Genomic DNA, 21273 nt, shown 5'->3' with positions numbered 1-21273 from the left:
GAAGGAAAAAAAGAAGTGCAGTATAGGCAAAGTTGGCATTAACAGTGGGCAAGTCATTGAACCTCTTTGGGCCGCAGTTTGGGCCTGTTAAATAGAGATAAGGGTGGTTACCTAATGTGAGATCTAATTCGTTGGCATTTATATGGTGATTTGAGTTCTTCTAGAGGGAAGTGCCAGAAACAAGCAAAGTGTTACTTTTTACTGTAAACACTCACTTGTACCACTTCTGTCTCTAGACAGAAATTGCCATTGCGTGGTCTTTGCACCAGCACATCCAATGCGTTCCAACCAGATTGTGAGTCTGCAGCCAGAACCCAAAAGGGAAAGCTCCTGGATTTTGTAGGAAGGCTGTTCGTTTTTTATTGAGGTTTTCTTTGTAACATGATATTTACCATGTGAGTTCTTTTCCTACAGGCCACTACCACTGTGTATGTCACCATCGTAGATGAGAATGATAACGCCCCTGTGTTCCAGCAACAGCATTATGAAGTCACTTTGGATGAGGGGCCAGACACTCTCAATGCCACGCTTATCACTATCCAGGCACTAGATCGCGATGAGGGGCCCAACGGCACAGTTACGTATGCCATCACAGAGGGAAATATCTTGGACACCTTTCATATAGACAGTACTACGGTCAGTCGTGATGCTCTAGCTTGACACTTCCATCCTGTTTCGCTGGTTTCTTTGGTTAGTTTCCTTCCTGCTGAACTCTTTGCACTCCTGTCTCATTTCAGGGGCAGATCCATACTGTGAAGGAGCTGGACTATGAGATCAGCCATGGGCGCTACACCCTGATTGTCACTGCCACGGACCAGTGCCCAATCCCATCACGTCGTCTCACATCCACCACAACGGTATGGGACTGCTGTGCGGGCCACAGTCCACAATTACAAAAGCCAGTTAAGCAGAGGTTTTGAGAAGTTGGAAAGAATTATGCTTGCGGTATTGGAACTTCTGTTCACTCCAGAAGTTCCCCTTTATGAGAAGAGTTTCATATCTCCATACTGTAGCATGCAAGTAGTTCTATATGTCACAGAAGTCATTTTGGACACTATGTGGTTCCTGCAGGAGACAAGGGAGTATATATATCTTCTGGTGGCTTCACTGTGGTAGGTGCTGTCTACCAGCAGAATTTCTGCTGGCAGAATTCTTGTAACGTAGACAAGCTGATGGCTGGAGCTACTGGGTACAGCTGTGAAATAATAGCTAATAATAATTATCTAAATAGTAATGCCACGTCTCTACTGCCTCCATGTCTCTACTGCCTCCAACTGTGCTAATAAGCACTTCTGTGGAAGTTCACTTGCTCCCAGTCTTTATGCAACACATGCCAAAAAAATGTAGACACTATTTGGCACCACTCTCAGGGCATGCCTACATTGCTTCCAGCCACTCTCTGCTCTGACGGGAAGGTGCCCACCCCACTCAGTTCAGTGCCACACCCACCAAATATTGATAAAAAGTAATGGAGCTGTGGCTAGAACCGCACTGGATCTGCACCAAGCAGCAGCTACCTGCAGCTGTTTGGTGCACTCAGAGTGGGAGTGAACAAATGAAGTGTGTTTTCCTGGCAGCACTCCCTGGCACAGTACAGCTGTGTAGACATGTTGCAAGAGTTATACACATCCAGACAAGCAACAAAAATATCCCATATCAAATAGCTCCCATTACCTTTAACTATATTTTGGATAAGAGTGTGTTCAAACTCCAGAAGCTTTAAGGTTTGCCCAACATTAGAAACTAAATTCTTGAGTTTATAATGTATTCAGGAAAAATAAAGCAACTGACTGATAAAAGCAGCAGCATGCAAACTATACTATTGGCAGTAGTTTTACTAAGAGGTTAGATTATGGATTTGTATAGGATGATTTGGATAGGGATTGGAATCCCCTGCCTTGCCAGGGGATTGGACCTGATGGCCCCTGGAGGTTCCTTCCAGCCCTACTTCTCTATGATTTCTATGATTACTTGAAGAAAATTGGCCTTCCAAGGTAATGGAATGTGGTCAGATTAGATGCTTGCAGTTTTTGTTACTCTCTACCTGTGATGCTTAGAATTCCCCATTGACCTTCCTTTTTCCATATTAACTCATGCAGTCAGTTTTTAAAGCCTCTTATTTGTATGTGCTGTACAAATGTATAGATCATCGAAATGTGCTCTTTTTGCATGTGTCTGAAGCTGTCAGCTTATAACATGTAAATGGTCAGGAGGAAGCTGATGCTGCATTCTCTTGGCCTGACAGCCAGCTGAGCCAGTGTGACAGGAGTGTAGTGCTCTAGTTGGACTCTGATAAATAGTAAATATAGAAGCATCAGAAAACTGGATCCAATTTTTTTTTGCATCATGCTATATTTACTTTGGCCAAGAACACAGCCACAGTCTACCAGCATGCTGAGAATCAGTCATTACATTGCTGTCCTACTTACTTATTCTAAAGGACCTTCCAAAATCCAGTAAAATTAGAAAGGAAGAAAGATATTCTTTATCCTTGGCCAGTTGCTTCTGAAACCAACAAACCCAAAAGATTTTTGTTTGTGTGCTAAACTAAGTGAACAAATCTTGGATGATACACTGAATGTTTCAAAACAGACACATTTAAACAGCTGATAAAGTGAAATAAAAACAAGATGCTACTCCATTTGTCTGACCAAAACCATCCAGGGAAGAAAGTCTACTGATTCCACTATTTTGGTTTATGACTCACATGTTCTAACCAGGATTTTTGGTGCCACAGCCAAAATGATTGCTCCTAGTTTCCTTTGTGGCTTCTCCCTTATTCTGTCCATACTTGTCTTGACTGCAGGTGTTGGTGAATCTGAATGATATTAATGACAACCAGCCTACTTTTCCACGGGCCTATGAGGGACCCTTTGACATCACAGAAGGTCAGCCTGGCCCAAGAGTGTGGACTTTCCTGGCCCATGATGGGGACTCAGGCCCGAATGGACAAGTTGAATATAGCATCATAGCAGGGGATCCTCTGGGTAAGTTGTGGGGAAGAAGTGGAAGGTAATTTATGAGATTCCTTTAGATTGTTCCTACAATCCCCCATGTTTTTGTATTTCACACACACATGCACAGACACACACAGATGCCTGTGCACAACTTCTTCCCCATATACTCAAAAATGTACATGTACATGTGACAAAGAAGTGTTACAGAACTGAGAACCAGCAAATCTGGATTCTGTTCCTGACTGCACCATAGACTTCCTTGAGCAAATCACTTGGGATTTGTCTATACTGCTGTGGCAGAGAACTCAATCTCACTGCCAAGGTAGTGAGCCCTGGTCACCCACCCCCATTCCACATGCATCAATTCCAGCAACAAGGTGGTGAAGATGCCTTGAGGGGACCCCAAGCCACTGTACACAAACATGCCAGAAACCTAGGTCTTGAGAATGAAGCCAGAGTCAGCCCCCTGGGGGATCCTCACTCTAATTTCTGGGACTGACCTGCATAAACCAGAAGCTGGTGGGCAGGGCTCATTTCCTCTGTGGCATGAAGGAATACTCTGCTGCCGTTGCACAGACATACCCTCACCCCTCAGTGCCCAGGGGTGCGGTGAGAAAGTCATATTTATTAGACTACAACAGTGTCAAATGCTATGGAAGTGACAATAAAATAATAGAAACACATATATCTACCTTTTTAGTGTGTGCACACATACACCCATACCCATCTGCACAAATCTCTGTGTCTGCACATATCTCCCTGTGTAACACAACTATTCACTAACAACCACTTATATGCATAAATACACTTGTCTACTGAACACACCCCTTATGCAATGATAGATACACAACACAATACAACATATGTAAGGATAGCAAAAGGTCCAGCTATACAACGCCACCATTGAATAAAGCAGGGCAGGGTGTAAAAACCCAGATCCAAGCTGTGTAGGGAGGAGCACGGGTAGAGGAAGCAGTGTAAAAGAGGATGTAATTTGTTGTAGATTCAAATCAGACAAGACTTGTGGAGTAGACAAAAGAATCTGTAATCTTCTTCCTTTCCCTGGCTATTCAGATGAGCCACTTTTATTCAAGTGCTGTATTTTTTTCCCCAAGCACAGATCTTTAGTGGGGGAAGGGGGAGAAGGGGGAGAGAGGGGAACAGAGAGTGGAAAAGGCTAAAAAGCTTGTTTGGGAAAGCACAGGAAGCATTTCAAAAACTGTCCTCGCAACTGATTCCTTCTGAAAAACTCAATTTTGTACACAAGGAAATCCTATTACAAAGAACATCCGCTCTGTGGAGAAACACTGTAACCTGTTGTGGGCTGTTCAGAGAGCATGGGCTTGTGCAAGTTTAACCAAGGTTACAAAAGGAGGGGCACCAGGTAGGCAGGGACTTCAGGGAAATCCAGAATGGGCATGGAATCTATTGGGGAAAAATACAGGAAGTTGACATTAAGAAGCACAAAATTCCCAGCAGGATCTGTCCACCCCATCGCTGCATTCCATAGTCATGGTAAACTGGGAGTGAAGGCAAAGGTCATGGCTGTGTTTTGCTGATTAGCCACCTGCAATTTCTAACTTCCAGTCTCTGGCAATAACTCTGGATTAATGATACAGAAACCCTTCACTTAACCTTGGGGCTTGTTTCTAAGGCATTAGAGGAAGTGAGGAGAATTTTTCATTCACACTTTTAGAGGTTGAATTTAATGAATTTTATTGAAAGTGACAGTCTATAAGGTCCGGCTGGAACCAGGGTGATGGCAGGCTGCCCTTGTGCAGGCTTCCCACAGATAAATAAAGCTCTGCATATGCACCTCAGACCAGACCAACAGCAGCATTACACAACAGTGAAGTGCATTTTAGCCCTAGGTCTCCCCTCAGCACAGACAAAATGTCTGTGTTACAACAATGTGTGCAAACCAGGGAATAGATTTCACCACCCTATTCACAGTAACTGAAGTTCAGTTTCTGGAAAGGAAAGACAGTCCCTGTGCCAGATGTACTCTGTAGGAAACTCTGCAAATCAGGCTACTTGCCTTGACAGTTGATTTTTACCACATACAAAGTACTTCGGGAATTTCCTGTGCACAAGTAGACAATAATTGAGTGACTGTAACAGAACTAGTTTTGATTTATGAAGGGTCAGTATTCAACACACTGGTATTTACATCTTTTTGTCAGCCAAGCATGTGCAAAAATCCCCGGCCACATCCAGAAATGGGGTCAGTGTCTGGAGAAAACACAATCACAGTGGGATAGCTTAGGCACCAAGTGACCCTTTTGGGACACAGTGTGCTGTTTTTAAGCTGTCTGCAGAGCTCACTGGGCAGAGGAGGCTGTTGTGAAGTGACCTTCTCCCCTTCATTACCTCTCTGACTGCCTGAAATAAGGTAGGACACAGGAGACAACATTTTCTTTACACCCGCAGAGCTTAACAGCTGGAGTTTAAATTCACTGAATCAAAGCCTGTAGCAGGCTGGGAGTCAAGAAGCATAGCCTCCATTGGCTCACTTACTCCTATTTGAAAAACCAAGGCAAAGTCTCAGCACTCTGCCCTGATGTCAATGGGATCTGTGTAGCTTTCCAGTGTCATAGTCCCTTTGCTTGGTACTGGCAAATCTCCTTTCAGAAATAACCTGTTTACCCTTTATCCTCTTTCCTTCTTCCAGGAGAATTTGTGATCTCGCCCGTGGAGGGAGAACTGCGAGTTCGGAAGGATGCTGAGCTAGATCGAGAGAACATTGCTTTCTATAACCTCACCATTTGTGCCAAAGACAGAGGGGTACCTCCTCTCAGTTCCACAGTGAGTCCTGTTAGCAGGCCTTGAGGCTGGGACATTGAAGCCTCACTTACATGTATTCTCACATTCCCAGCCTTCTTAATATGTGGGGTAGGGAAGTTGTGTGCGGGGGGGGAGAATGCAGAAAAGAGGCCTTGACCCCCTCTCCTCAGTACCCCTTTCACCCTGTCCTTTCCATTTTTCCTGTCACTTCATCCTCTCCCTTTCTTTTTCTTCATGAAACCTGGACAAGTAGGTTGGGGAGGTTCTGTCTCCCTTCCTCTGTCACCTGATAAAGCACATGTACTAGAATGGCATACAGGAGCACCATCAATGAACTAGGCCAGTGGTTTTCCACCTTTTATCATTTGTGAACCCCTAAAAAAATGTGAATGGAGGTGGACACCCCTTTGGACATTTTGAATGGAGGTGCAGGCCCCTTTAAATTGTAAGTGTGGGTATTCACATACTTTTGATTGATCATAGTAATCTTTTGTTGATCACTTAGACATAGTCTGTGAACCCCCAGCAGTCTGTGGACCACAGGTTGAAAACCATGGAACTAAAGATTGCTGAGCCTTGTGATGCAAAGCATGGCCATGGCTTGGTAATTCTGGCCTTGGTCCTGTCACTGCAGGGACACCTCCTACATCATAAGAAATGTCCCATGTCCTGTCCCACATACAAAATGCTTTACTGCATAAAACAGAAAAACTTGTCTATCCAAGGATGGCCTGAATGTGAGGTCAGGGAGTGGGCTACAGTTACAGAGCTGGGCTAACTGCTTGAAAACTCCATACCTGTGACAAGTCAAGTCAGGTAGGAAATTCCCTCTAGCTTTCTCCTTCTGTCTTTTGACTGGAGCAAGAGAGACTAGGGGGCATCTGAATTTCAAGGCCTCTAGGCTTGGGGCTTGCACATAGGATGCCTGCCATGGATTTGGGAGTATCTGAAGCCCCATGCTGAAGAGTCTGGGAGGTAGGATACTTGCCAGCGGTAGCACCATCTAGCTCTGCTCACTCAACAAAATTCAAAACTGAGTTGGCTGGTTTGGCTGGAGACATGAAATTTCAACAACAACAACAACAAAAAGTAGGAAATTCCTGCCATCTGAGGCGTTATGGAAGAAGGCACAGAGCTTGATTGTTGTAATATGGAAGAAGGATGAGAACACACTCAGGGAATCCAGGAGTGATGGGATACATTGAACCATAGATAATGCTTGCCTTTGTATCCAAAATCCTCTTTTTCATCTTTCAGGTCATGGTGGGTGTGCGTGTTTTGGACATTAACGATAATGATCCAGTGCTCCTTAACCTGCCCATGAATATCACCGTCAGTGAGAACACACCTGTCTCCAACTTCGTCACCCGCATCCTTGCCCGAGATGCTGACAGCGGGCAGAACGCCCTCTTGACCTACAATATAACAGCTGGCAACAGAGAAAATGCTTTTTACATTAATGGCACTGTACGTCTCCTGGCCTCATTACTTCTGTATGCAGCAACATACATGAGCACATGCAGGTCTTTTAGTCTTATGTGTAATGGTACAAATACAAACTCTGCAAAGCCTTTCATTCACTACATACAGTGACAGCTATGATTTATACGGTGCACACAGTGGCGCAAACAATAGCTGCATACATAATACACTGACTAGAGAAACACACCTCTCTAAGGCAGACCCCATGTGTTAAGTGCATGTGCCCTCTGTAATGCTGTACCAGCAGTACATTCAGGAGATGATTCTGCCCAGCATAGATTTGAAATATTGTACCATAAGGGAAAGACAAAAAGCAATGAGTAGGACAGGCTGCACAGTAGGCCCCACTCCTGTAGTATTGAGCATGACATGTATTCACCAACTCATTCCAGCATAGTAGCAGCGGAACAGCCAGAGAGGAGATAAATGGGAGCTCTTGTACACTAGTCCTCTCTGACATGTTCAAACCCCACTTCCTTTTTACCTGGAACTCTTGTTGGGGGGAAAGGGACTTAACAGTGGGGGTCTACTACAGACCGCCCAACCAGGGAGAAGAGCTAGACCAGGAATTCTCAGGTCAGCTCACGGAGGCAGTTAAGTCAAAGGATGTGGTCATCATGGGTGACCTAAACTATCCAGACATTTGCTGGGAAGAGCAGTCAGCCAGGTCTGACCGCTCATGTAGGTTCCTAGCCGTGTTACAGGACCTCCATCTAACCCAGGAGGTGTAGTCCCACCAGGGGAAATGCCTTGTTAGACCTGGTCCTGGCCACAGGCAATGACCTGGTGAGGAGACTGCGGGTGCTCGATCACCTGGATGATAGCAATCATCGCCTATTGGAATTCACCATCCAGTGCAGGGTGGCAAAAGCCTGCAGCAAGGCAGCAGCCCTGGACTTTAGGAGGGCAGATTTCATTGAGCTAAGGAGACTAATCAGGGAGGCACTGAGGTCCTGGAGGGGTGGGGAGTTGGGAGTCCAAGAAGAGTGGTCATTCCTGAAGGAGACGATCCTCCAAGCCCAAAGGGTGGCAATCCCAACAGGGATCAAAAGGGGCAAGAGTGCTCAAAAGCCCCCATGTTTCACCAAAAGCATCCAGAAACCTCTCAAAGCTAAGAAGGAGGCATACATCCAATGGAAGGGAGGGGCCATCACCAGGGAGGACTATACCTCCATTGCTTGGGACTGTAGGGGGGCTGTTAGGAAGGCCAAGGCGGATATGGAACGGGGACTAGCAACCCAGATCAAGGATAACAAGAAGTCCTTTTTTAAATACATAGCGGGTAAAAAGAAGGTTCCGGGTAATGTGGGGCCTCTGCAGGACACGCTTGGAAATCTGGTGGTCTCACCAGACGATAAAGCTAACCTATTTAACAATTTCTTTGCCTCCATTTTTCTGAGCAGGGACCAGGTCATCCCCTACACTGGGATCCCCGATGGTCTCAGGGGAGGTGCAGCCAGACCCAGGGTCAGTGAGGACCTAGTCAGGGAACTTCTGGTGGGACTGGACATGTTCAAATCAGCAGGTCCAGAGGATCTCCACCCTAGAGTGCTGAGGGAATTAACAGAGGTCATTGCGGGACCCCTGGTACAGCTTTACAAGCACTCATGGTGCTCTGGCGAGGTGCCAGAGGACTGGAAAAGGGCCAATGTGGTCCCCATTTTCAAAAAAGGGATTAAGGAGGATCCAGGAAATTATAGGCTTGTTAGTCTTACCTTGGTCCTGGGGAAGCTCTTTGAGAAAATTCTCCAGGTGCACATCTGCGAGGGGCAAGCAGGGGAGTGTATGCTTAGGGGCAACAAACATGGGTTCATTAGAGGCAGGTCCTGTCAGACCAACCTGGTGGCCTTCTATGACCAGGTCACAAAATCCTTGGACGCAGGTGTCATGGTGGACGTAGTCTTTCTGGACTTTAGGAAGGCCTTCGACACTGTCTCTCATCCCATTCTCGTTAAAAAATTAGGAGATTGTGATGTCAATGCCTACACAGTCAGATGGGTTGCCAATTAGCTGGAGGGCTGCACCCAGAGAGTGGTGTTGGATGGGTCATTTTCGACCTGGAGGGATGTGGGCAGTGGGGTCCCCCAGGGCTCGGTCCTTGGGCCTGCACTGTTCAACATCTTCATCAGCAACTTGGACGAGGGGGTGAAAAGCACCTTGTTCAAATTCGCATATGACACTAAGATGTGGGGAGAAGTGGGCATGCTAGAAGGGAGGGACAGGCCGCAATTGGATCTGGACAGGTTACAGGGGTGGGCGGTTAAGAATAAGATGGGATTCAAAACTGACAAGTGCAAGGTACTGCACCTAGGGAGAAAAAATCAGCAGCATACCTACAGGCTGGGGAACTCCCCTCTCGTCAGCACAGAGGCAGAAAAGGATCTTGGAGTCCTTATAGACTCCAAGATGAACATGGGCTGCCAATGTGGGGACGCAGTCAGGAAAGCTAACCGCACCTTGTCATGTATCCACAATTGCATCATGAGCAGGTCCAAGGAGGTGATCCTCCCCCTCTATATGACATTTGTCAGGCCGCAGTTGGAGTACTGCATCCAGTTCTGGGCACCGCACTTTAGGAGGGATGTGGACAACATCAAGAGAGCCCAAAGGAGTGCCACTCTCATGATCAGGGGGCGGGCAGCAGGGCAGGCCCTATGAGCAGAGGCTACGAGACCTGAACCTGTTCAGCCTCCACAAGAGAAGGCTGAGAGGGGATCTGGTGGCCATCTATAAACTGGCCAAGGGAGACCAGCAGGCAATGGGGTAGTCCCTGTTCCCCCGAGCACTACTGGGAGTAACAAGGAATAACGGCCATAAGTGGATGGAGAGTAGATTCAGGCTAGATATCAGGAGGCACTACTTCACAGTCAGGGCGGCTAGGATCTGGAACCAACTTCCAAGGGAAATGGTGCTCGCTCCTACCCTGGGGGTGTTCAGAAGGAGGCTAGATGGACACCTAGCTGGGGCGTTTGACCTCAGCATTCTTTCCTGCCCATGGCAGGGAGTCAGACTTGATGATCTTCTCAGGTCCCTTCCGACCCTTCCAACTATGAAACTATGAAAGCCAGGAAGTTGATAAGCAATGATTTGAAGCTATCTGATATTGTAGGCAGGGAACTGTAAATACTATCTGTTGATATGCACACCAGCAAGAGAAACTGATGCTCCCTACTATTCACTGCACACAATATTGCCTATTTTAAACACCAACAAAGTTTGGATTATATGCACAGCTGTGCATGGCATGTGAGTCTCAGAGACTGCTTGAGTGGCCTGCCAGTGTGGCTTATGCAGAATACACATAGAACTCCACACTCTCCAAATCCATCACCCAGAGTGGATCTGAGCTGTGTGGCCTTGGAATAATAGTGGATGGAGGGATCTTACCTGCATCTTCATTTTATTTTTTCTTTCCTTTTTTTCTCACCAGACGGGCATAATTTATGTAAATCGCCCCTTGGACAGAGAGCAGGTGGCTGAGTACAGGCTGACCATAACCGTAAAGGACAACCCTGAGAACCCACGCAATGCCAGGCGGGTAATTACAGACAGCACTGGGATTTTCCATAAAAACAGTTGGGGAAAAGCTGCTTGTGCTGGCAAAGAGAGGGTGGAATTTCACAGAAAATATTTAATCTGGCAGTCTACACTCCAACACACCTAGCCCCAGTTAATTTCTGGAATTCACACACAGATAATGCAAACCAAACTATCTTCCTTTCTCTTTTCAGAGTGAATCAGAAAAATCCAGACTAGCCATATTTCAAGCAAGCTAGAATTTTCTTAAAATGTCTTACTCCCAGCCTTAACTCCAATAATGATTACACAGCAACTACTCCATGTTATCTGGCTTTTCAGAAATACACCGAGATGCATCAGAATGAAAGCACAGTCTGTTCCAATACTGGAGAAAGAAGTAGTTGTGGTTTTACTAGGAAAAAGAATGCAACACCTCAGTGTTGTGAATTCTTATATATCATTTTTTAATATGGTGGAGACAATTTGTGTGTGATGCTGTAGCCTTCGATACCTGATTCTTTGCTGTAATGCATATAGATAATGATTGAAACACTTTGTAATTTCACCATATCCCTTTAAGGGCACAGTGTCTGTGACCATCCACGTGTTGGAATATGTTGGTATGTGAGTGTATTGGAATTTTTCTTCATTACAGATTTTTTTTTTGCCAACTTACCAATGCCACCCTCCAGAAGACATGAGGTACATTGACAAAAGCCCTCTTCTGTCAGTGTAGCTGGACTTACACCAGGGATTTTACTGGCATAACTGTTGACTGGGGGGAGTGATTTTTTTCATGCTGCTAGCTTACCTAGCAAAAGGCAACACGGCCACATCCTTGTAATGGAGGCTACACTATTGAGAGCTATAACATGGTGACAGTAGTACAGTTAGACCCCAAAGGCTGGAATCCAGAAAGCATTGAATAGTACTTTAGCACATGGGCCAGCCATATGCTGCCACAGAACTGCATTACTAGAATGATATTGGAGTATCTGAAATGTCTCTGTCGCAATGACGCAGGCCTCGGATGGAGATTAGAAATAAAGTCCAGCCAGCGGGATGCGTATTGCACACGTGGCATATTCTGATAATACAGTTACATGGTTGTACCAGGCTCAGATTTTCCATGGTGCTGAAGTGGATAAGGCAGCATGCAGAAGGCACTGATATGGAATGTAAATTGAAGAAAGGGATTTGCAATCATGGTGCTTTTTTGTTCACACGCTTTTAGGATTTTGACCTGCTGGTGATTTCAATAGCAGATGAAAATGATAACCGGCCACTTTTCACTCAGAGTTCTTACCAGGCAGAGGTGACGGAGAACTCCCCAGCAGGTGGGTCTGTTCTTCCTTTACTGCACACTTCTAGGTTGGTGGGTGTTCTTTGATAACCAGACTACCCCAGTCACCTCCAGCTAAGTGAAGGGAAGACCACTGAGAATTCTTCTGCCTCGACTGTCATATATAATGTCAATCCAGGTAGTTAAATGTTGATGATGTCATTGAGTAGTGAGATATATTTGGTTAATCAGAAGGGGTATTGATGTGCAAGTGGGTGTTATTACATGTCTCAGTATATAGGTGAGGAGACAAGGGTGAGTTAGTTTAGTAAAATTTAGGATGTTGTTACTTTTGTCATTCCTGAAAGTGGGTATTTTTCCCACCAAAGTAATGTCTTTGTCATCTACTTTCCCAGAAGAAAACTGTCCTTTCTGGAAATTATACATCTATGTGGGATTGCTGTCCACACAGAGAGTTAATCACTGCCATGAAGCCAGCAGTTCTCCAGTGCAAAACTACTGAACTGGAGCTAACTGCTTTGTGATAACTGAATTACCAGAAGCTCTTCTGCCATATGAAATATGGCAGCACTGGGTGGCAGTTGTTGTTCTGGAGGAAATGAGAGCTGGGTCTGCTATAGAGCAGGACAAGGCGAGCAGCCATATTCTTTGTCCAGGGAATAAAGTAGCTGAAAAAGTCACCCATTTTGGTGAAATTTTATCTGCTCTCAGACAATGGTCATATAAAAAGTCTGGACACTGTAGGTTATTCCAGATAACTACTCAGTTCAAGCCTCCAATAGCCAGGAATGTTTCTCTTTTTCCAGACCTTTAAAATAAATGTTGCCACTTGAAGAGCCCAGGTATCATTTTTTTGGTTTGGAGCCTGAATTCCTTAAAAGGCTCTTGGATACAGGTGGCACCTTATCTGACCTGACTTGGGCACTTCCATAAACACTGGGTTTGGTGCATGCATGCGTGCACATGTGCGCACACATACACGCACGGGCACCCCCCCCGGATGTATAGCTGAGCAGGAGTTCTCTGCAGAGCATGCTGGGAAGTAACTTTCATGTCACTGTGACTAGTTGAAAGCATCTGATGGATTTGTTTGTTTTCTTAGCAGGGCTTTCCGGTTTCTACAAATGAGCTTCTTGATTCAGTCTGCCAAGGCTGCAACAGCCACTCCTTCATTGTCTCATGAGGCCTCCCTCTGTGTGCCACATTCATTCATTTCTGTTGGTCATGAGTCACTAGGGTGTGAAGGGGGGTTGAAGGTGAGGAGGAGGAGGTCTGCATAGAGTTCTTGCCAGTAGTCATTAACACCTTTTGTTTGATTCAGGAACTCCCATCATGGTGCTCAATGGGCCAATTCTGGCTCTGGACAATGATGAGGGCATTAATGCTGTGGTGACCTACCAGCTCCTGGGGCTGACAGAGGATCTTTTTGTTATCAACAACAGAACAGGTATGCACCATTACTTGGCTCCTGTCAGAGCACACTCTGTCTCTGGTGTAGAGCTGCTGGGTAGTTTTGTCAGTTCCAAGGCACAGATTGTAGGTGCTGTTTAACATCATCCTTGCCTCACATCCATGCCTATTACTGAGTAAAGAGCATTAATGTTGGAGCTGTTGTCCTATTTGTTGACAATGTATATTTGCCTTAATTCCACAAAAGATGGAAGATTTGAGTACAATTTTCTGTGCTTTTCCATTCTGCTGATGGGAAACACATACTGCAGGGATGTACTCTGGGCTGCATGTGAAAGCTGTCAAAGTGCACTTAAATCCACCCTTTCTCAAAACATCCTCTTGTTTTTACCTGGCTGACTTTTAATATCCTCCAGGTGTCATTTTGGTGAAGCCAGGCAAAGTGATTGACCGTGAAGCCTTTTTGAACCCAAGCTTGGAGCTCATGCTGGTGGCATCAGATATTGGGAAGCTAAACAGTACAGCTAGGCTTATTGTGACCATCCTGGATGATAATGACAACAGACCGATTTTTAACCCGGCCGTGATGACTGTGCGACTGAAGGAAAACAGCCCCCCAGGTCAGATGGATTCCAGAATGTGAGGGGGAGATGGGGCAGAGAGGGAGACAGGAACTAGACTGGAAACCAGCCATGGGCTAGGAAGAACTGTTTCTTCATATCTTATTCTGCTATTCCTCTCTTTCCCTATTTTTGATAATTTCAACCTGTGAGGGAATGGAAATTTGGCTAAAGGGAGTGCATGGGGAGTTGAGGGTCTCCCCAGTAATGCCAAGACAATTTTTGGATGGGGGGAAGAAGTCAGTGGATGAAAATCTAGAATTCCAACAAGAAGCTGAGCTACCAGAGTAACGGTCAACTCCAGTCCCATTCCAGAGTAGCTTTTTTCATGCAATAAGTGTATAATATTTGTGTTGTGCATGATCTGATTTATACATCCAGAATCAAGACTGCTGATATCACTGTTGACATGATAGCATCATGCAAAATGGGGCAATTGATGTTACTTCCCTAAATGCTGAAAATTGATATCCTTTTGCCATGTAGCTAACATGTAGCAAATGTACACATTCATCAGTGCATACATAAGACATACACATTTTACAGATCAGTCTGATACTGTGTCTTATGAATGCAACTGTATTACACAGTTTTCTCTGACCATCACACGCTAGAGCCTGAAGGGGAGTTTGCCTATTAGTTTTAACCAAGTTTTCTTGTTTTTCTCTTGTTCAAATTACACCAAGTGGTGATTTTCCCTTTCCATTTTACTCTGATACCTGGTAAATGAGTTAGAAGTCAATGGTTTTATTTTATCGGGGCCTTTGGTTCTTTTCTTGGCTGCCTCCAATGTATTTTGTCTGTATGTTTGGTGCTCCTCATGGTTAAGGGTGATAGCTTGAAAGTGTTGGTGCTGGATTTATGACCCAGATACCTTGTTCTGGGTGTATCCAAATCCTCAGACTGACCATGACCTCTCCAATCAATAATAGGCAATTTTTTATTGATACACAGTGATCGCAATTAAGAATAATGCAAACAATTCTATATTTACCAGTCCTAAGGCTGTCACAGAGGGAAGGTAAATCTGGCCAGTACACAAGCTTTACCTTGAGGTTCTCTCTTGAGTATTAGATGTCAGCAGCCTTGAGGTCGAAGGCCAAGGCCCACACCCCTGCCCAGTGGGGTGGGTGAGATGAGCTGGTGGTATGCCCTCTGTCCATGGTGGCCTTGGGTTCCCCTCTTGGGGACCCTTTGCTTCTCTGAAATCCCTCCTTTTGTATTCTTTCTCCCCTCTGATGACTCTTCACTCCTGGGCATCATTGATTTCCCAGTGGTCATCATACATTCTGTCCTGTCAGCATATCCCTTTGTTCCAACAAACCCATCACATGCACACATCTTAATTTGGTTATTTGCTACTCTCCTAATTTGGTCTGTCCACCAAAGCCAGAAATCCCAAGGGTTCGCAGTTGGGTATTGTTACCTAATGCCACCTTATCTCATATTATGGAACAGTGCGGTACATGTCTTCAGTTTCCCAGCCTGTATGTCTGCTGGCTTCAGACACAGTGGGCCTTGAAGGAAACTGTCACAAACAGGCTTTAACCAATTAACACTTGCCATTCCCCTGGACCATTATTCTAATGCAGTATCTGCTTTACCTACAAGCCAGATACCAAAAGCAAACCTCTAAATATCATTTTCCAGTAAGAGAAGGAAATTTGTCAACCTGGCTCAGTGTTACACAGCTAGTTTGAAGTTCCACAGTTCTATATGTAGTGTACAGTGCTGGCACTTTCAGGAACAGGAGGCTGCACTAGATAAACCACTGGAGTGCTGCAATACAGCAGTTATTTGGCTGGGATGACCAGCTGAATGCAAAAGACTCTAATATCAGAGTTTGGGTCCCTTCCTTCTCCCTCTCCACCCCCTCCTCCCCAGGATTTTCTGTCCTCCAGGTAACAGCTACAGATGCAGACAGTGGCCTCAACCAACAGCTGGGCTATCGGATCGAGAGTGGAGCTCAGGACAAGTTCCTGATCAATGTCGACACTGGAGTGATCCAGGTGGCCAACATCACCATAGACAGGGAAGAGAAGGACACCTACCGACTGACTTTGGTGGCTGTGGATCGAGGCACGCCCCCCCTCTCTGGCACAGCTACTGTCAACATCCTCATTGATGATGTCAATGATTGTCGGCCAGAGTTCATCAACCCAATCCAGACAGTCAGTGTGCCAGAGTCAATAGAGCCTGGCACCATCATTGCTGAGGTCACGGCAATAGACAGAGACCTCAACCCCCGGCTGGAATATTACCTCATTGAAATTCTGGCTAAGGATGACACCAATGCTCTAGTGCTGGACCAGCAGGGAGCATTTGCTGTGGACTTTAGAACAGGTACAAGAACAGGAGGAACTCTGTGAATGCCTGTGCCTCTCTTTTCCCTCTTCTACTTCTTTCAGTTCCAGTATACTCTCTCTCTCTCTCTCTCTCCCCTTCCCTGGTTCTACATCTTTCCTTTTCTCTTTTGCTTTTGCCACCCTTTGTGGCAGTTACTCCTTTCTTCTCTTTTTGTTTACCTTGTTGTCTCTCCTTGCCCACACTTTGACAGTGCCTTGCTGCTAACTAACTAACTATTTTTTCTTTCCTTGTGGCTGCCAGCCTGGAAGGTTTGCTCTCTCTGTTTCTGTGCAACTTTCAGCCAGTCCTCTCTCTGCTCCATTGCTCATCTCTCTTCCATCTCACCCATAACCATGATCACTGTCATTGCTGCTTGGGTGCTCAGCTCTGTCTCTCTGTGAGGGAGCAACCCTGACATGCCATTTGGTTGTTGTTTAGCCTTTGCAGACTGAATGCAGACATCCCCTCAGCAGAACTTTGCTGCTGGGGAGAGAGAGGGGGAGGCCTTCTAGAGTAAGTTGTCTCTTGTTCAATGAGTTTTCATAGGCAGAGAAAGGAGAATTAAGAATCCCATCATGCCCTGTGATTTCATTCCCAGCTTGCATATGTCTTGGCTCCTTGTGAGACCAGTGCTGTGAAAACACAAGACTGATTTAGCTCATGTACTTTGGAAGAATAAAGCTGACCCATAGGAAACAGGCTCAAGAGTCCTGAAAGTCTAATGAAATAAGGGCCAGATCCTCAGCCAGCATGAGTGAGGATAACTCTGGTAACTCTACTGGAGCTACACAAATTACATTCACAAATAATCAGGACACATGTTCAAAATTCACCCCTGCCCAAACAATTCAATTCATACAATTGCTGAAGCAACCTGATGTCCATGCAGCTGCATGCAGAGAAAGTGCAGAGGTTTGAGGGCAGATGTACTTCAGGCAGAAAGTGAGACCATATTTTTGCCTTTGTTTTTAGCCCTCCATTTTTTGCCTAAATAGTTTAAGAAAAGACAGGAGTTCATGCAGACATAGAGGGGGCTATGGGTAACAGAGGCTTTCTAAGGGCTGGTACACAATATCTCCCCCTGCATGGGGAAATTAGGCAAGTTCTCTCTAGATTTATAATCTCTCTATGTGATATTTTTTCCTCTTCTGCTTTACAGGAGCTGTGAAGGTTAGCTCTGCTCTAAACAGGGAGCTGGTGGCCACTTATGAAGTCACCATCTCTGTCCATGATAATGCCAGTGACTTAACTGACCGCTCAGTCAGTGTGCCAAACGGTAAGAGAATGTCTCCTTCAAAGCAAGCCAACCCAGCTTGCATTCCAGGGTGATAATTAAGGGTTGGGGCAAACTGGTGAGTACTCTGGCCTTTTCTGGCTCAAGTTCTGGTTTCCAGGACTCATCAGGAGGTCCTACCTAAAGGAAGTAGTATGTTCACAGGCAAAGCTCCTCTGTTGCACATAGTCCACCCCTTCGGTTTTTTCATCCTGTTTCTTTCATCTTCTCTCCACCCACTGGGTATCACCCTCCATCTCTGCCTCCTCTCTCAAACAGCAAAGCTGACAGTGAATGTGCTAGATGTCAATGACAATACACCCAGATTTCGTCCTTTTGGGGCCACCTATTTTACTGAGAGGATCCTGGAAGGGGCCACACCAGGGACTACCTTGATTTCTGTGTCAGCAGTGGATCCAGACAAAGGTCCCAATGGACAGATCACCTATGAGCTGCTGAACCTTTCGCCAGAGGGTTATGCTCGGCTTGAAGATCCCTCAGCAGGTAGGCAGGAGACTTGCAAGTCCCTCTTCTCATGCCTGTGTTCCTAACTCCCATCACTGAGATGGTGGTGAGAGGGGTGGATCCAGGGGCTGAAGTGAGGAACAGTTTGTTAGCAACCTATGCACAGCCTGAGTCAGAGAGGGCCAGAACCATAGCCACCCTTACGTTTAATGGCACCTTGGGTCGCATGCTGAAAGGTTTAGTCGGAATATTACATGCTTAGCCAGATCAAGTCATTGAGGGCATATCAGGGGTGGTCAAAGCAATCTCCTCATCATCCAGAATGAATAAGCAGAACACTTATACCACTCCCAAGTACTAGGCTTATGCTAAGCAGCTTAAACCAACATATTCAGTGGGTCTGTATCAGACTTGTTGAGGTTCGTCTAGTGGATATATCTTTGATCCTCAGCCTTGGACTGTTTCAAGCAGTGGAACCCATTCAACAGGTTTTTTCTTCATTTCTTGTACATGAAGAACTCTGGGCGTGGTCTCTATCTCATTTCTGGCAACCTAAGGGACACTGTAGACAGGAGGTCACAGTCAATGATGTGTGTCCTGTGTTGTGAGAATCATCGGATTCAAGTGTTTCTCATTTGCAATTCTGCTATCTTCTAGGAAAGGTTGTTGCAAGCAGAACAGTGGACTATGAGGAAGTGCAGTGGCTGAACTTCACTGTCCGAGCCTCAGACAATGGTTCTCCTCGGAGGTCATCTGAGATTCCTATATATCTCCAGATTGTGGATATCAATGACAATAATCCTATCTTCAGCCAGCCATCGTACCAGGTGAACTGAGTTTAGTGATAAGAATGGATGTATATTGTGAGAAGACTTCAGAGGAAGAGACAGGCCTATACTTGGCCCCTGTTGCAGAATTCGTGTTAGCAGGGCATTGGTTCCTCTATTAGTCAGTATTCAAAGGGTTTCAAATAATTGTCTCATTGGTCAAACTGTTGTGTGGGGCATTATGTGCACAAGCTACAATCTTATGAGAGCTATATAGTGAGGAGAACAAAACGGTTCCATAAAATTAGGGGCAAAGCTTTTCACCTGACATTTCTTAAAGGGTCTTATCTTAAATGAAAATCTGGTCATGAATATTTTACCAAGATCTGGATTAAGTGAATGTTAACTGCTAAAAGGTAAGCAGAAAAATATTTAATACTGTGGTTATCTATTTTGTCATCCTTAGTTTCTAGAGCTAATACTCTGATGAGTACATACACCATTTCATGTTAGGGCAGCTATTTCAGTTTGTTATCTTCAGCCCACAGGCAGCTTGTAAGAGGGGCACGTGCCCCACCTGAGATTGGCTGACTCCATTGCCGGCTTCTGTAGGTGGTTGTTGCTTGCCACCCACCCCTCACCTGCCACCAATGCCGCAGCCAGCATCTGCAGGCTCTCCCTGCTCCCTTGCTGCCGCTGGTGTCTGTGGGGATTTGCCACTCACCACTTGCCACCACTGGCATCTGTGGGTGGTCCCTGCTCACCACCACCACCACCCCCCAATGCCACCACCGGCAACTGCAGGTGGTCCCCGCTTGGCGCTCCCTGCCACCATCATCTGTGGGCAATCCCTGCTCATCATCCCCCTCAGTGCCATCTTCTGCAGGTGGTCTCCACTCGCTGGTGATGCTGCTGCCTACAAATGGTGCCTCCCCAGTCTCAGAAGGCACCAGTTGTTCATGCTTCAGCCTTAGGATGAATGAGTGCTGTACTGAATCTAATTTGGGAGGTTTTTCTCCATTCTGAAGGGTTCATTGTTTACAGGATTTTGAAGGGTTTGGGAAGGTTGGTTTAATTTGGCTTGGCTTGGCTTGGCTTGGCTTGGCTTGGCTTGGCTTGGCTTGGCTTGGCTTGGCTTGGGGGTATTTTGTTGCTATTGTTGTTGTTTATATGAAATCTTGAATGTTGAAGAATCTGTTGATTAAAGTATGGAGAGAGTCTAAGATCTCACTCCATACCTCAGACCAACAGTCCCCCATTTAAAATGAGCAGAGACCACTCCCTTCCAGTACTCACTTGTCTTCCAAATGTGGCTGTTCTGAATACCTTGTTTGTCTTACTGCTGACTCAGACTCTCACCTATTTTCTGGACTTTTCTCTCCTTTCCACACCTGCAGAAAGCTGTCTTTGAAGATGTCCCATTGGGCACAGTTATCCTTAGGGTTAAAGCCACTGATGCTGACTCTGGGCACTTTGCCCTCATTGAGTACAGCCTGGGAGATGGAGAGGGCAAGTTTGGAATAAATCCCAACACGGTAAGAGACAAACTGAGGCTGGAGCAGCACTGCAAATACATGAAGGTTGTAGGAACAAGAGTGACCAGCCTCTTGCCCACCTTAACATGGGAGTGGCCTGCTGCCAAAAGAATGCCCTCCAGGGTCCAAACCTGATGATGTTTCACATGAGAAATTTGGGGTGTAGAGGACCCATGAAATCTTCCTTTTCCCTTTTCAAGTCAAGCCTCAAGAAGGGGAGTCTCCCCTTCCTTACTATGATCCTCTTATTTCTGTTACACTAATTGTTTGATCTAAATGAGTGTTGCTCAAGGTTAGGAGTCACATTTGCTATGGAAATAGCCTGCAGAGAGCCAAAAAACTTCCTGAAAGTCTCTGGCTATTTCAGGGTGACATCTACATCCTGTCAACCCTCGATCGAGAAAAGAAGGATCACTATACACTGACTGCCGTAGCCAAGGACAACCCTGGGGACATTCCTAGTAACCGTCGAGAGAATTCTGTTCAGGTGACAAACCACAGTTCTGAGCTGGGCAGTGGGCTGGGTGAAGGGGGAAGTTAAGACATAACTTCATACCCTGCTGTTTTTTACTTTATAGGTTTGCATGCCTTCTTGTGGCAGGAGACAGGCATTTGTATTCCTCAGAGTGTAAGAAGAGTTAGCAAGAGAATGATAAAGTCAATGAGAGAGACTATGTGAGGCCAAGAAGGAAGGGGCAAAAAAGAGCTCAAAAAGAGAGAGAGAAAATGAGAACAAGAAAATAAGAGAAATATCAGAGAAACCCAAGGGAGAAAGAAGTATGAGTGAAGTAGTGTAAAAGAGGGAAAGCCCA

General features: G+C 45.7%; 1 protein-coding gene across 2 annotated transcripts in view; it reads left to right on the top strand.

The window, feature by feature from the left end:
- The window catches only part of CDH23 (cadherin related 23), a 565943-nt gene that overhangs the window by 524622 nt on the left and 20048 nt on the right, over window positions 1-21273 (top strand). For both annotated transcript variants that reach the window (XM_059729899.1, XM_059729898.1), the window contains exons 37-51: window positions 415-636; window positions 738-857; window positions 2807-2987; window positions 5629-5762; window positions 6999-7208; window positions 10654-10761; window positions 11977-12079; window positions 13367-13492; window positions 13872-14075; window positions 15960-16418; window positions 17581-17697; window positions 17974-18198; window positions 18817-18986; window positions 20324-20461; window positions 20829-20948. In XM_059729899.1, the coding sequence (XP_059585882.1) occupies window positions 415-636; window positions 738-857; window positions 2807-2987; window positions 5629-5762; window positions 6999-7208; window positions 10654-10761; window positions 11977-12079; window positions 13367-13492; window positions 13872-14075; window positions 15960-16418; window positions 17581-17697; window positions 17974-18198; window positions 18817-18986; window positions 20324-20461; window positions 20829-20948 (2637 nt within the window). The remainder of the gene's footprint in view (window positions 1-414; window positions 637-737; window positions 858-2806; window positions 2988-5628; window positions 5763-6998; window positions 7209-10653; window positions 10762-11976; window positions 12080-13366; window positions 13493-13871; window positions 14076-15959; window positions 16419-17580; window positions 17698-17973; window positions 18199-18816; window positions 18987-20323; window positions 20462-20828; window positions 20949-21273) is intronic.

The sequence above is a fragment of the Alligator mississippiensis genome, chromosome 6 (genome assembly GCF_030867095.1).
Source record: "Alligator mississippiensis isolate rAllMis1 chromosome 6, rAllMis1, whole genome shotgun sequence".
Classification (NCBI taxonomy): domain Eukaryota; kingdom Metazoa; phylum Chordata; order Crocodylia; family Alligatoridae; genus Alligator; species Alligator mississippiensis.
Note: the sequence above shows the minus strand (reverse complement) of the source record. Positions and strands in the feature narration are given on the sequence as shown.